General features: G+C 37.3%; 1 protein-coding gene across 1 annotated transcript in view; it reads left to right on the top strand.

The window, feature by feature from the left end:
• The window catches only part of ACAA2 (acetyl-CoA acyltransferase 2), a 44,214-nt gene that overhangs the window by 10,205 nt on the left and 16,822 nt on the right, over window positions 1–17,187 (top strand). Inside the window, exons 3-5 of the mRNA XM_081252332.1 lie at window positions 2,846–2,974; window positions 14,996–15,112; window positions 16,582–16,729. Coding sequence (XP_081108458.1) covers window positions 2,846–2,974; window positions 14,996–15,112; window positions 16,582–16,729 — 394 coding nt within the window. The remainder of the gene's footprint in view (window positions 1–2,845; window positions 2,975–14,995; window positions 15,113–16,581; window positions 16,730–17,187) is intronic.

Here is a 17,187-nt window from a genome sequence, read left to right as displayed (position 1 = left end):
ATAGAGATTGTTTTGAATCTGTAGGTCAACTGAAGGAGTATTGCCATGAACATGGCATGTTTTTTCACTTGTATAAATCCTCTTTAATTTTTTCAACAATGTCTTAGAGTTGTCAGAATATGTTTTGCACTTCTTTTGTTAAATTTATTCTTAAGTATTTTATTCTTTCAGATGCTATTGTGAATGGAATTGTTTTCTTATTTCATTTTCAGATTGTTCATTGCAAGTGTATAGAAATGCAGCTGATTTTTCAAAAAAAGAAATGCAGTTGATTTCTATATATTAATCTTATATCCTGAAACCTTGCAGAACTCATTTATTACTTCTAATGGTTTTCTAGTTGATTACTTAGGATTTTTTATATATAACGTTATGTCATCTGAGAGTAGAGATAGTTATGCTTCTTTCTTTCCAATCTGGATTTCTTTTATTTATGTATTTATTTTTCTTGCCTAATTGCTCTGTCTAGAACCTCTGATGTTGAATGAAAGAGACAAAAAATGAACATCCCTGTCTTGTTCCTAATATTGTGGGGAAAGCATCCAGTCTTTCACCATTAAGTATGATTATATGGCTTTTTCCAGATGCCCTTTATCAGGTTGAGGAAGTTCTCTTCTTTTCTTAGGTTATTGAATGTTTTTATCATGAAAAGGAGTTGGATTTTGTCAAGTGCTTTTTCTATGTCAATTGAGATGATCATATGATTTTTGTTTTTTATTTTGTTGACACAATGTGATATATTAATTGACTTTCAGGTGATGAAACAACCTCACATTTCTGGATGACCCTTACACTGGTCATGGCATATAATTCTTTTTGTACATTGCTGAATTCTGTTTGCTAGTATTTTGTTGGAGATTTTAATATCCATATTCATAAGAGATATTAATCTGTACTTTTTTGTCATGTCTTTGTCTGGTTTTGATATCAGGATAATTCTGGCTTCATGATGAGTTGGGAAGTGATCCTTTTCTATTTTTTAGGAAGAGTTTGAATAATTGGTATTTATGCTTCTTTAAATGTTTGGTAGAATTCAGTAATGAAGCCAGTCTGGGCTTTTTTGGTGAGTAGTGTTTTGATAACTAATTAATTCATTCTTCACTTGTTATAGGTCTATTCATATTGTCTGTTTTTCTTTGAGTTGGTTTCGGTAGTTTGTGTCTTTCTAGGCACTTGTCCTTTTCACCTAAATTATCTAATTTATTGGCACACAACTGTTCATGGTAGTCAATTCTCATTATTCACAGTACTTATGTTTTATATAGTTGCCGTGTACACTGAATTAGCAACTATTGAACCACTGCTCCCAGGGGAAATGACAGGGTGAGGTTCCTGTGAGCCTCCGGTCACAACATTTTTGTTAACTGATCAGTACATAACCTTGTTTTATATATGTTTCTATTTAAGGACACCGTATTTAATATATATTGTTGATTCATTAGCATTAAACTCACAGCCAACAGCACTATCACTCATGCCTGAATGAAGTTTATCTAACACATATTTTCTCTGTGAGGCACATCACTGCCTTCTTGCACTTAGGGATACTGGAGAGCAAGGACTTCAGCATTATATACTTGGGGGCCATTTTAAACAGTAAAATCACCCACAAGAAGCACAAAAATGCATAAAACTAAATAGACTGCAGGAAGATTACTGTTTCTAGGTTGAGAGCTAAAGCAAGAAGGCAGAGTGTCCCCTTGTTCAGCCTTAGCTAGGAACATGCAGCTAAAATTTTTCTCCACTCTGCACATGTCTGCAAATGACCACAAAAGTGCTGCAAGTATTGATTTGGGGGGTTACAAATAAATTTTAGCAAGTAGGTGAATTTGCAAGTATATAATATACACATAATAAGAATCGACTATATTTTGAACTTATATATTTATGCCCTGCCTATTTTGAGAGGTGTTAAAGTTCTTGGTGTTAAAGGCACTAATGTACCTTTATTGTAGAGAGAGCTAAAGCAAATTTGATAAAACGTAAAGAATTGGTCCATCACGGTAACTTTAGGGTGTTCATTGTACTATTCTTGTAACTTTACATTTTATCAAATTTGCTTTAGCTTTCTCTACAATAGAAGCTGTTGTTATTGTTAAAAAGAAAAAAACGTTGTTTCGTCCCTTCTTACTCAAAGTGTGGTCCTTGGACCAGCAACATTGGCCTCACCAGGGCAGTGGTTAGAAATGCAGAATCTCAGCTAGTCCTAGACCTATTTATTGAGAACCTACATTTTAACAAGATGCCCCAGTGTGCATTTTAAAGTTTGGGAAGCAGTGGTCTAGTCCCACCTCTTATTCTGACCATTGTTCATCTCTCCCCTTCCTAGGTCAGCCAGCCTCAGCCTTGGTTACACATTACAATCACCTGGGTGCTATTAAAAGTAGCTACTGATGCCTGTGGCCACCTCCAGCCTTTCTGGTTTAATTGGTTTGGTTAGTAGCTTGAACATCACTGTGTTAATAAAGCTTCCTCGGTTATTCCACTGTGCAGCCAAGGTTGAGAACCATAGCCTCTAATGCTTCCTCTGTTAAAGAACGTACTACTTCGAGATAGCGTATTCCATTTTTAAACAGTTCTAATTGTTATGAAATTCTGTGTTCTACTGAGGATTTAATATAAGGATTTCTCATACTTTGTTTAAAATCGAGTTGGCCGAATTACAGGTTTTATTCAAATCATTAACATGTATTATATAAAATATGCTGTACCTGTATGCATTGTGTCCTACCTACCTTAGAGCCATATAACTTTTGAAAAATTGTGAACATTTTACTATATTGTGTCCTTCCTCTTAATTCCTAGATATATAGAGGAAATTCTTTTTCTTTTCCCTCTGTTCCAGACTTCTTCAGATGCTATATACTTGGCAAGACATGTTGGTTTACGTGTGGGAATCCCAAAAGAGACCCCAGCTGTCACTGTTAATAGGCTCTGTGGCTCCGGTTTCCAGTCCATTGTGAATGGATGTCAGGTATAGGCAACATCTTATCTAATTCTCTGAAAATATTAATAGTTATTAGAGGAAATGCCTCACTTCAATATAACACTGTAGGTTTTTAATTTTATAGTACTTATTAGGAGAGGTCAATATTTAATTTTTCTTGGAAATATTCATAGAAAATCGTTTCTTAAAAGCTAGTAATGAACCTTGAAAACATTATGCTAAATGGAATAAGCCAGTCACAAAAGGACAAATACTGTATGAGTCCACTTATATGAGGTCCCTCAAGTGGTCAGATTCATAGAGACAGAAAGTAGAATAGGGATTGTTGGAGCTGGTGGGGAAGAGAGAATGGAGAGTTAGTGTTTAATGGGTATGGGGTTTCAGTATGGAAATGGAAAAAGACTTCTGGAGATGGATGGTGGTTGGTTGCATAACAGTGTGAATGTACTTAATGACCTGTATACTTAAAATTGGTTAGAATGGTAAATTTTATGTTATGTGTATTTTATCACAATTTTTAAAAAGCTAGTCATGACTGTCATTCTTATTGAGTGCTTCCTATGTGCCAGACACTGTGCACATAGATTTACATTCAGTATCTCATTTAATCTTCACAACTGTCCTATGAGGCAAGAACTATTATTCCCATTTTACAGGCAAGGAAACTGATTATTAAAGGTTAAGGTTACTAAGTTGTAGAGGAAGAATCTGAACCCAGATCTGTGAGAGTGCCGGGCAAGGCAGTTTGAAACACTGAATAAAGACTCTAAGATGAGGAAGGGAGTTGGAGAATTTAGAGGATGATAAGAAATGTATTTTATTACAAAGGAACTGAACGATACTGTTGGTAGAAGTACAAACTAGCATAATCTCTTCAAGGGATAGTTGGGCAAATACATTTGTTCCCTTGAGCATAAGGAAAAGGGATATAGTAAAATCTAAGTTGTCAAAGTCTTCATGTTATTACAAAATAAAAGATAAAACTTTATAATGAATAAATCACTTTCAGGTTAATTTATTTCTGTAACAATATATCAGGTAGTGACCCTGATTTTCCTAGCAATCATTTTAAACATCAGGCTCTTGGAGGGTTTTTTGTTTTTTGTTTTCCCCTCCAGATTTAAAGTGATTTATTTTCAAATAATAAAAACATAACATGTTCATTATGGGGATTTTAGAAAAATAGAGAAGAAAAAAAATATAACAACCCTAAATTCCTACCTCTAGAGAAGGTCACTGTGTGAATTTTAGATATATATTTAAATAAATAATTGGGTACTTAGATTACATAATTTTTTACTTCATATCTCAACTTTTTTCTAATTCTTTCTTCTTCAGTCATTCCTGATGACTTTTGGAAGACTCCTTAGACCCGGTCTTTTTCCTTTTGGCTTAGGGATGAGCAAATTACAGCCCCACTGGCAAATCTTGCCTGCTGCTTGTCCTTCTACAGCCTACAAGTTGAGAATATTTTTTACATTTTTAAATAGTTAAAAAATTAAATGAAGAATAGTATTTTATGACACATGAAAATTATATGAAATTTAAATGCAAGTGTCCATAAATGAAGTTTTATCGGAACACAGTTACACTCATTTTAAAACTGTGTTATCAAAGTTTTTCTGTTAGGTTACAAGATTCATAAACCTCTCTTGTTTCTGGAACCTCTCTCAGGTTAAGCCTTGAGGAAGAGAATCAGTAGCCATATTAGTTTGCCATTTAATTTAAAATTGTACATTTATCTTTAACTGGCAAAAACTTGGTTAATTATTGGTACTGAAAAAGTCCTCGCTTTTGTTTAATTTTTGTTGTAGGCATTTTTAATGTCTACGTAAAACCTCAGAGCTATAGCATTGTTAATTATGCTTATTGTTGAAATAACACTGAGGTAAATGTTTTGATAGTGTACCCATGTAACAAGGGGTTTATAATATTTTAATTGTATAGATTTTAGTAATCAGGACTTTCACTGGACATTTGATACAGAATTGAAGTACAACTTGGCTCATTTACTAATCAATTTTGTTCATTTATAACGGGCAAAATCAACTTGTTTTCTTGTTTCTCTATATTACTGGACAGTCGTTCCTCAAATTTCAATAAGCTTCATTTCATTTCCTGAATTCAGCCTCTGGGGTGCTGCACGGCTGTTGTAAAAATAACAGCAATTACATGTACAACCAGTGCAATGAAATATCCAGGAGCATGTTGAGTGTAGCTGCAGACAAGTGATTGAAAAGCTGCAATGTGTAACATGCTGTTTTTCGTGTAAATGTACAAAAACTAGTTATATGAATTCACCTTTGATTTTCTTTGAGAACTTATACAGAACATTCCTAAAACATACATTTACAAATTTTACAATATGTTAAATAATTTATGGTTCAGGTTCATCTGTATACTGCCTTTTTTTTTCTTTTAATTATAACCGTAGACAGCTGGGTACACAAAAGCTACAGATCACCACAATGAGATGCATGCAAGTCTCGAATTCTTAAAGGATTTTTTTTTAAGATTAAACTTTCTTTGTAACCCATTATATAATAAAGAGAACAAGCTGACTAGGATAGATGACTCCATAAATCTCTCTAATTATTTCACACTAAAAATAAAATTTGAATCTACTTTATTAACAAAAAAGCAAAGGTACATGCAGAATCCTCAACTATAGCGCGTATTATCACACCACAATGTTAAATGTAGCTATTTTCACTGCACAACTTTTGGCAGCTAAAGCTGCATATATTATCCCACATGGATGATAGAAGGAGGCCAATCTTAACATATGCAAAGGAAATTCACAGCCTCAATAATATTCATTGCGATAGTTAATAACTCTGAAATTTCAAAATATTTTCTATTTTTTCTAATCTGAATCATCATGAATCAGGTTCCAATTTTTTCTCTTTTAGTCCTTAGCGAAAATAAATATTAGCTGCCCCCTGGTGAAAACTCATTCTTTAACTCGGGCTGTAAAATAACATCTTGATCTTGATGAAAATGAACTAGGTCTAAATATACAGCTTTGGGGATTTCCTCAACTCCTTTTCATTTTGTCAATGTCTTTTTAAATTGTGGAAGTCAAATATAGACTTTGTTCTGAGCCATATGACTTGGAATTTGTTCAAATGGAATCAAATTTGAATTAGGAACAAATTAATCTAATCTACTTTTATTACAGGTATAGGCATACTACATACACAAGCTTCCATCATTGTCAAATATAGTAACATAATGCTATGGATGATAACTAGGATTGTCCTATTCTGAATCCATATAAATGAATGGTCTGCTTGTTTTGATATACCAAAATGTGGAAAATGTCTTAACAATCGCATTTTCAAAAATAGTTAGAAATATAAATCTAGTTAATGTAATATATATTATAGCAGAGTAGGAGAGAATCAAGATGATTAAATGTTTCTGTAACCTCAAGGTAAGATTTTACTCCTCTGCCTAACACTACTAAATTCTTCCCTTTAAAACACAGGAATATTGTTATTACTAAATTTTCTAAGGGACTAGGCTAAATGCAGTTTCATCATTAATGTTATATTCATATTAAAGTATGACTCTAAGAAGAATATTGCTCTGACTTCTTTTAATACTATTATTCCTGAGCCCTTAAGTCTTAATTTCTGGTGGTTTCTTCAAGGCACTTAGATTTTATACACTGTCTTACTAAATATTGGGAAACAACACCTCTAATAATGATTATTACTCTTGATTCCTTTGTGGTTGGAAAGAAAATTTGTGTGAAATTGCCTTTGAACAACTTCCCACCAAGGAAATCATGTTTTTAAGCTTTTGTTGCTATTAATTTTACCCTTTCTTCATCGTACTTAGCTCATATGTTTTGCTTTTTCACCAAGCTTATAGCAAAGATGAATTGCTTGGCCAATTATCATATATGTGATGGCAGGACTGGTAAGACAAGAGAGGGAAAAAGTATATAAGAAAAGAGAATGGGGGCTTCCCTGGTGGCGCAGTGGTTGAGAGTCCGCCTGCCGATGCAGGGGACACGAGTTCGTGTCCCAGTCCGGGAAGATCCCATATGCCGTGGAGCGGCTCGGCTCGTGAGCCATGGCCGCTGAGCCTGCGCGTCCGGAGCCTGTGCTCCGCAACGGGAGAGGCCACAACAGTGAGAGGCCCACATACCGCCAAAAGAAAAAAAAAAGAAAACAGAATGGCATAATAGAGAATGAAAGTGGTGCTTATATATTGATAACTATATCCCTCCTTAAATGAGGTTGACATTATTACAGATCAGACAAAGTTTTCCTTTGCTACTGTCTGTATTTTATCACAGCTATAAATTTTGAGACCTTACGTGATTTTCATTACTATAATGGGACAAAAGATTTTATATTCACATTCTTGGGTTGGAGTCCATTTTGCTTTATAAAATGGGTGTATTCAAGATCGTTATTTATTTATTTATTTATTTGAACGTCTTTATTGGAGTATAATTGCTTTACATTGGTGTGTTAGTTTCTGCTTCATAGCAAAGTGAATCAGTTATACATATGTTACCATATCTCTCTTTCCCCTTGCATCTCCCTCCCTCCCACCCTCCCTATCCCACCCCTCTAGGTGGTCACAAAGCACCGAGCTGATCTCCGTGTGCTATGCGGCTGCTTCCCACTAGCTATCTATTTTACGTTTGGTGGTGTATATATGTCCATGCCACTCTCTCACTTTGTCACAGCTTACCCTTCCGCCTCCCCATATCCTCAAGTCCATTCCCTAGTAGGTCTGTGTCTTTATTCCTGTCTTGCCCCTAGGTTCTTCATGACCTTTTTTTTCTTTTTTTTAGATTCCATATATATGTGTTAGCAGACGGTATTTGTTTTTCTCTTTCTGACTTACTTCACTCTGTATGACAGACTCTAGGTCCATCCACCTCACTACAAATAACTCAATTTCGTTTCTTTTAATGGCTGAGTAATATTCCATTGTATATATGTGCCACATCTTCTTTATCCATTCATCTGTCAACAGACACTTAGGTTGCTTCCATGTCCTGGCTATTGTAAGTAGAGCTGCAATGAACATTTTGGTACATGACTCTTTTTGAATTATGGTTTTCTCAGGGTATATGCCCAGTAGTGGGATTGCTGGATCGTGTGGTAGTTCTATTTTTAGTTTTTTAAGGAACGTCCATACTCGTATCCATAGTGGCTGTATCCATTTACATTCCCACCAACAGTGCAAGAGTGTTCCCTTTTCTCCACACCCTCTCCAGCATTTATTGTTTCTAGATTTTTTGATGATGGCCATTCGGACTGGTGTGAGATGATACCTCATTGTAGTTTTGATTTGCATTTCTCTAATGATTAATGATGTTGAGCATTCTTTCATGTGTTTGTTGGCAGTCTGCATATCTTCTTTGGAGAAATGTCTATTTAGGTCTTCTGCCCATTTTTGGATTAGGTTGTTTGTTTTTTTGATATTGAGCTGCATGAGCTGCTTGTATATTTTGGAGATTAATCCTTTGTCAGTTGCTTCATTTGAAAATATTTTCTCCCATTCTGAGGGTTGTCTTTTCGTCTTGTTTATGGTTTCCTTTGCTGTGCAAAAGCTTTGAAGTCTCATTAGGTCCCATTTCTTTATTTTTGTTTTTATCTCCATTTCTCTAGGAGGTGGGTCAAAAAAGATCTTGCTGTGATTTATGTCATAGAGTGTTCTGCCTATGTTTTCCTCTAAGAGTTTGATAGTTTCTGGCCTTACATTTAGGTCTTTAATCCATTTTGAGCTTATTTTTGTGTATGGTGTTAGGGAGTGATCTAATCTGATACTTTTACATATACCTTTCCAGTTTTCCCAGCACCACTTACTGAAGAGGCTCTCCTTTCTCCACTGTACACTCCTGCCTCCTTTATCAAAGATAAGGTGACCATATGTGTGTGGGTTTATCTCTGGGCTTTCTATCCTGTTCCATTGATCTATATTTCTGTTTTTGTGCCAGTACCATACTGTCTTGATTACTGTAGCTTTGTCATATAGTCTGAAGTCAGGGAGCCTGATTCCTCCAGCTCCGTTTTTCGTTCTCAAGGTTGCTTTGGCTATTCGGGGTCTTTTGTGTTTCCATACAAATTGTGAAATTTTTTGTTCTAGTTCTGTGAAAAATGCCAGTGGTAGTTTGATAGGGATTGCATTGAATCTGTGAATTGCTTTGGGTAGTAGAGTCATTTTCACAATGTTGATTCTTCCAATCCAAGAACATGGTATATCTCTCCGTCTATTTGTATCATCTTTAATTTCTTTCATCAGTGTCTTATAATTTTCTGCATACAGGTCTTTTGTCTGCTTAGGTAGGTTTATTCCTAGATATTGTATTCTTTTTGTTGCAGTGGTAATGGGAGTGTTTTCTTGATTTCGCTTTCAGATTTTTCATCATTAGTGTATAGGAATGCCAGAGATTTCTGTGCATTAATTTTGTATCCTGCTACTTTACCAAATTCATTGATTAGCTCTAGTAGTTTTCTGGTAGCATCTTTAGGATTCTCTATGTATAGTATCATGTCATCTGCAAACAGTGACAGCTTTACTTCTTCTTTTCCAGTTTGGATTCCTTTTATTTCTTATTCTTCTCTGATTGCTGTGGCTAAAACTTCCAAAACTATGTTGAATAATAGTGTTGAGAGTGAGCAACCTTGTCTTGTTCCTGATCTTAGAAGAAATGGTTTCAGTTTTTCACCATTGAGGATGATGTTGGCTGTGGGTTTGTCATATATGGCCTTTATTATGTTGAGTTAAGTTCCCTCTATGCCTACTTTCTGCGGGGTTTTTATCATAAATGGGTGTTGAATTTTGTCGAAAGCTTTCTCTGCATCTACTGAGATGATCGTATGTTTTTTCTCCTTCAGTTTGTTAATATGGTGTATCACGTTGATTGATTGGCATATACTGAAGAATCCTTGCATTCCTGGGATAAACCCCACTTGATCATGGTGTATGATCCCTTTAATGTGCTGTTGGATTCTGTTTGCTAGTATTTTGTTGAGGATTTTTGCATCTATGTTCATCAGTGATATTGGCCTGTAGTTTTCTTTCTTTGTGATATCTTTGTCTGGTTTTGGTATCAGGGTGATGGTGGCCTCATAGAATGAGTTTGGGAGTGTTCCTCCTTCTGCTATATTTTGGAAGAGTTTGAGAAGGATAGGGGTTAGCTCTTCTCTAAATGTTTGATAGAATTCGCCTGTGAAGCCATCTGGTCCTGGGCTTTTGTGTGTTGGAAGATTGTTAATCACAGTTTCAATTTCAGTGGTTGTGATTGGTCTGTTCATATTTTCTATTTCTTCCTGGTTCAGTCTTGGCAGGTTGTGCATTTCTAAGAATGTGTCCTTTTCTTCCAGGTTGTCCATTAAAGTGACATATAGTAGTTGCTTGTAGCAGTCTCTCATGATCTTTTGTATTTCTGCAGTGTCAGTTGTTACTTCTCCTTTTTCATTTCTAATTCTGTTGATCTGAGTCTTCTCCCTTTTTTTCTTGATGAGTCTGGCTAATGGTTTATCAATTTTGTTTATCTTCTCAAAGAACCATCTTTTAGTTTTATTGATCTTTGCTATCGTTTCCTTCATTTCTTTTTCATTTATTTCTGATCTGATCTTTATGATTTCTTTCCTTCTTTGGTTTGAGGAACAAAAAACTTCAGGTTCTTCTTTGTTCTTCTTTCTCTAATTGCTTTAGGTGTAAGGTTAGGTTGTTTATTTGAGACTCTCCTTGTTTCTTGAGGTAGGATTGTATTGCTATAAACTTCCCTCTTATAACTGCTTTTGTAGCATCCCATAGGTTTTGGGTCATCATGTTTTCATTGTCATTTGTTTCTAGGTATTTTTTGATTTCCTCTTTGATTTCTTCAGTGATATCTTGGTTATTTAGTAGCGTATTGTTTAGCCTCCATGTGTTTGTATTTTTTACAGTTTTTGTCCTGTAGTTGATATCTAGTATCGCATTGTGGTCAGAACAGATACTTGAGGCTACTTCAATTTTCTTAAATTTACTGAGGCTTAATTTGTGACCCAAAATATGATCTATCCTGGAGAATGTTCCAGGAGCACTTGAGAAGAAAGTGCATTCTGTTGTTTTGGGAAGGAATGTCCTAAATATCAATTAAGTCCATCGGTCTAATGTGTCATTTAAAGGCTGTGTTTCCTTATTTATTTTCATTTTGGATGATTGGTGAAAGTGGGGTGTTAAAGTCCCCTACTATTTTTGTGTTACTGTCGATTTCTCATTTTATGGTTGTTACCATTTGCCTTGAGATGCTCCTATGTTGGGTACATAAATATTTACAATTGTTATATCTTCTTCTTGGATTGATCCCTTGATCATTATGTAGTGTCCTTCTTTGTCTCTTGTAATAGTCTTTAATTTAAAGTCTATTTTGTCTGGTATGAGTATTGCTACTCCAGCTTTCTTCTGATTTCCATTTGCATGGAGTATCTTTTTCCACCCCCTCACTTTCAGTCTGTATGTGCCCCTAGGTCTGAAGTGGGTCTCTTGTAGACAACATATATATGGGTCTTGTTTTTGTATCCATTCAGCCAGTCTGTGTCTTTTGTTTGGAGCTTTTAATCCATTTACATTTAAGGTAATTATCGATATGTATGTTCTTATTACTACTTTCTTGTTTTGGGTTTGTTTTGTAGGTCTTTTCCTTCTCTTGTGCTCCCTGCCTAGAGAAATTCCTTTAGCCTTTGTTGTAAAGCTGGTTTGATGGTGCTGAATTCTCTTAACTTTTGCTTGTCTGTAAAGGTTTTAATTTCTCCATCGAATCTGAATGAGATCCTTGCTGGGTAGAGTAATCTTGGTTGTAGGTTTTTCCCTTTCATCACTTTAAATATGTCCTGCCACTCCCTTCTGGTTTGCAGAGTTTATGCTGAAAGATCAGCTGTTAACCTTATGGGAATTCCATTGTATGTTATTTGTTGCTTTTCTCTTACTGCTTTTAATAATTTTTCTTTGTATTTAATTTTTGATACCTTGATTGAATAGTGTCTTGGCATGTTTCTCCTTGGATTTATCCTGTATGGGACTCTCTGTGCTTCCTGGACTTGATTGACTATTTCCTTTCCCAACTATAATCTCTTAAAGTATTTTCTCAAACCCTTTCTTTTTCTATTCTTCTTCTGGGACCCCTATAACTCAAATTTTGTGCTTTTAATGTTGTCCCAGAGATCTCTGAGACTGTCCTCAATTCTTTTCATTCTTTTTTGTTTATTCTGCTCTGAGGCAGTTATTTCCACTCTTTTATCGTCCTGGTCACTTATCCATTCTTCTGCCTCAGTTATTCTGCTATTGATCTCTTCTAGAGAATTTTTAATTTCATTTATTGTGTTGTTCATCATTGTTTGTTTGCTCTTTAGTTGTTCTAGGTCCTTGTTAAACGTTTCTTGTATTTTCTCCATTCTATTTCCAAGATTTTGGATCATCTTTACTATCATTACTCTGAATTCTTTTTCAGGTAGGCTGCCTGTTTCCTCTTCATTTGTTTGGTCTGGTGGGTTTTTATCTTGCTTCTTCATCTGCTGCATATTTCTCTGTTTTCTCATTTTGTTTAACTTACTGTGTTTGCAGTCTCCTTTTTGCAGGCTGCAGGTTCATAGTTCCCGTTGTTTTTGGTGTCTCTCCCCAGTGGGTGAGGTTGGTTCAGTGGGTTGTATAGGCTTCCTGGTGGAGGGGACTGGTGCCTGTGTTCCGGTGGGTGTGGATGGATCTTGTCTTTCTCTTGGGCAGGGCCTCATCTGGTGGTATGTTTTGGGGTGTCTGTGAACTTAGTATGACTTTAGGCAGCCTCTCTGCTAATGGGTGCGGTTGTGTTCCTGTCTTGCTAGTTGTTTAGCATGGAGCATCCAGCACTGGAGCTTGCTGACCGTTGGGTGGAGCTGGGTCTTATTGTTGAGATGGAGATCTCTGGGAGAGCTCTCGCCGATTGATATCATGTGGGGCCGGGAGGTCTCTGGTGGTCCAATGTCCTGGACTCAGCTCTCCCACGTCAGAGGCTCAGGCCTAACACCTGGCCAGAGCACTGAGTCCCTGCCAGCCCCAGGGCTCAGAAGAAAAGGAAGGAAAAAAAGGGAAGAAAAAAAATAATAAATAATATAAAAACAAATAAAAATTTTTAAAAATTAAAAAAAAAAGAAGAGAGCAACCAAACCAATAAACAAATCCACCAATGGTAACAAGCACTAAAAGCTAAACTAAGATAAACATAAGAATCAGAAATAAATCAGTTGCAAGTCTACAGTTGCTCCCAAAGTCCACTGTCTCAGTTTTAGGAACATTTGTTGTCTATTCAGGTATTCCACAGATGCAGGGTTCATCAAGTTGATTGTGGAGATTTAATCCGCTGCTCCTGAGGCTGCTGGTAGAGATTTCCCTTTCTCTTCTTTGTTCGCACAGCTCCTGGGGTTCAGCTTTGGTTTTGGCCCCACCTCTGCATTTAGGTCACCCTCAGGCATCTGTTCCCCACCCAGACAGGAGGGGGTTAAAGCAGCGGCTAATTAGGGCTCTCTTGCTCACTCAGGCCGGGGAGAGGAAGGGGTATGGTAGTCATAATTGGAATGCCAGGCGAGCCTATGGCAGCAGAGTCTGGCATGACATTGTAACGGCCTGAGGCGCGCTGTATGTTCTCCTGGGGAAGTTGTCCCTGGATCTCAGGACCCTGTCAGTGGCATGCTGCACAGGCTCCTGGGGGGGTGTGAGTAGTGACTTGTGCTTGCACACGGGATTCTTGGTGGCAGCGGCAGCAGCGTTCGCAGTTCATGTCCGTCTCTGGGATCTGAGCTGATAGCCGTGGCTCATGCCCTTCTCTGGAGCTCGCTTAAGCAGTGCTCTGCCTTCTGTGGGCACATGGGGAAGGAATCCCCTCTCCTCGCACACCCCGAAACAATGGTATCTGCTGTCTTAGGCAGTTCCAGACTTTTTCCCAGACTCCCTGCTGGCTAGCTGTGGCGCACTAGCCCCCTTCAGGCTGTGTTCGTGCAGCCAACCCCCGTCCTCTCCCTGGGATCTGACCTCTGAAGCCGGAGGCTAAGCTCCCATCTTCCACCCACCCCAGCGGGCAAGCAGACAAGCCTCTCGGGCTGGTGAGTGCTGGTCTGCACCGATCCTCTGTGTGGGAACCTCTCCGCTTTGCCCTCTGCACCCCTGTTGCTGTGCTCTCCTCCATGGCTTCGAAGCTCCCCCCTCCGCCACCTGCAGTCTCTGCCTGCAAAGGGGCTTCCTAGTGTGTGGAAACCCTTCCTCCTTCACAGCTCCCTCCCACTGGGGTCCCGTCCCTATTCTTTTGTCTCTTTTTTTTTTCTTTTGCCCTACCCAGGTACGTGGGGAGTTTCTTGCCTTTTGGGAGGTCTGAGGTCTTCTGCCAGCGTTCAGTAGGTGTTCTGTAGGAGCTGTTCCACATGTAGATGTATTTTTGATGTATTTGTGAGGAGGAAGGTGATCTCCACGTCTTACTCCTCCGCCATCTTTAAGGTCTCTCTCCTGGAGGGTTGTTCTTTGCTGTTTTTCTGAGAAATGCAAATAGTAGAAAAAGTTGGAAGAATGAAACAGGTTCTTTTTTATGAGTCCTTTAGGTTAACCTAGTTCTTATAATCTGTGGTCTCCTTCAGATTCATCCATCAATAGGGTAAATTTTACTTTTGCCTTTTTAAAGGATTTATTCTTTATTACCTGCTGGCAATCTGTACATTTATATCAGACATTAATATCTATGCTAATTTTCAAGATTTGTATTGAGTTAAGAATTACCATTCCTTGTCAAAATGTAGGTAGTAGGATTTGTTACTTCTGCACAAATGATTGAAGTCTGTTTGTTTTTTTTTCCCCTTGTATCTTGGGAATGGATAGTTTAGCATTTGCTTTGCAATTACTTTACAAATATTTCCCTTTGAGACATTGTAATGTGGAAGTTTTACTGTTAAGCGAGGGTATGTTGCTTACTAGCTTTACTATTGGTTTACTGCTTAATACATACTTTTAAGTACATACTTCTGTCACAATAAAAGGTTTCATTGTTGTCATTCTTTTTTTTTTAAATAGGAAATTTGTGTTAAAGACTCTGAAATTGTCTTGTGTGGAGGAACTGAAAGCATGAGTCAGGCTCCCTTCTATGTCAGAAATATTCGTTTTGGAACTACGCTTGGATCAGATCTCAAGGTTGGAACCATTAAAATTTTTAAAGATTATTTCTTATGCTATTGTACTATAATTTTAATAACAGCATTTTGGGGTAGAGAAGAATTTTTAAACCAGTTTTGTTAATAGGGGATTGGTAAAATATGAATGATTTGAAATTTGTAAACTATTCCGTAGTTGTTAATTTTGACACTTTAACTCACATAAAATTAGACTTTGTCTCGGCACATCTTTGGTAGTGGCATTAACACCTGGGGAGATGGAGGAAGGGAAGGAGTGGATTAAAAAGATGGGCAAAGGTTGAATTAATCTCTCTATTGAATAATTGGTAAACCAAATAATTAAATCTTTACCATGATTTATGGAAATTTTATTTCTGGAGCAATCTCCATTGAATAGATTTCTTCTTTATCACAGAAAACATTCTCCTCAAATATAGTTTATAGCATCCCAAATCAGTCAGATAAAAAATGACCCTTTGAGAACTGCCTGAGTAGTACTGAAGAAAAGTGATAGGAACTTCCCTGGTGGGACAGTGATTAAGACTCCACACCCCCAATGCAGGGGACCCAGGTTTGATCCCTGGTCAGGGAACTAGATCCCACACGCATGCTGCAACTGAGAGTTCGCGTGCCACAACTAAGGAGCCCACCTGCCTCAACTAAGCCCTGGTGCAACCAAATAAATAAATATTTTTAAAAAAGAGTGATAGTATGCTGTCCTTCCCACATCAAAGGGCTGATGACATTGTATATTCTTAGGATTTCCCAGTCGTAATCATTGATTTATCCCGTTCACCCAGTTTCTCACCTTGCCTTTTTGAAAGTTGAAAGGAGTATGACTTAGAAAATATGAGGTAACATTTAAGATACCTAATATGTTTAAGAAAACCTTTGGGAAGACAGGTCAGTGACTCAAAAGGTGACAAGGCAGTCTAGAAGAAACAGGTAGAGTACATTTATCAGAGACTTAACTAATTGGATAGCAAATACCAACCATTACTCAAGGAGCCTATTCCAGGCTCTTATCAACCTTGTAGTAACAGCTGATTGAACCAGCTGTTCCTGCCACAGAAGGCATGGGATGGAAAAAGAGCACAGCCATACACTTTTGTAAGGGGCTTGTAACTGCTTTACAAAGGTGGCTGCAGGGAAGTGTTGCACGAGGACTCTGAAGTTTCTTACAAAATGGAACCACAAGGGTTTAAGTTTTGATTGTGGGGTGAGTTCCTGTGTGTGTCACCCTGCACATTTAGCACTGTTGGCTCTCTTTAGACCCCTGCATTTAGAGAGGAGGGTGTGTGCATTTTATTATGGTGTTGGATGGTTTTAAAAAAATGTCTCAGAACTGAATATAAATCAATACTAAATGCTTATCAGAAAATCTGATTTTACTATTTTTATTGGAACTGTTGATTATTTAAAGAAATGATAGCATATTACTTTCAAAAGATACGCTTTACAGATCATTTTATTAATTTCTTTTAATAGCTGGAAGACTCTTTGTGGACAGGATTAACAGATCAGCATATTCAAATCCCAATGGCAATTACTGCAGAGAATCTTGCTGCAAAACATAAAATAAGCAGAGAAGACAGTGACAAATATGCCCTGCAGTCACAGCAGAGGTGGAAAGCTGGTCAGTGAAATTGTTTATTATAAATATCTATAGAAAGAAAACTAGGAAAGATTTTTATCATTTTAGATTATGAAGGTCATATAATATTAGTTTAAAATTATACCTTTAGAAAACCACAGTTTTTCATTATTCCTTTTTTTTTTTTTTTTTTTTTTTTTTTTTTTTTGCTGTACGCGGGCCTCTCACTGCTGTGGCCTCTCCCGCTGCGGAGCACAGGCTCCGGACACACAGGCTCCACGGCCATGGCTCGCGGGCCCAGCTGCTGCGCGGCATGTGGGATCTTCCGGGATAGGGGCACGAACCCGTGTCCCCTGCATCGGCAGGCGGACTCTCAACCACTGCGCCACCAGGGAAGCCCTATTCCTTTTTTTTAATGATTAAATATTCTATAATTGCAAATTAACTGGGTGTTTCTCTTTTGAAGTATGTGAATACTACTTAAAAAGTAGTATGGGTCT

The sequence above is a fragment of the Mesoplodon bidens genome, assembly GCF_964165515.1.
Source record: "Mesoplodon bidens genome assembly, chromosome: 13".
NCBI lineage: Eukaryota > Metazoa > Chordata > Mammalia > Artiodactyla > Ziphiidae > Mesoplodon > Mesoplodon bidens.
Note: the sequence above shows the minus strand (reverse complement) of the source record. Positions and strands in the feature narration are given on the sequence as shown.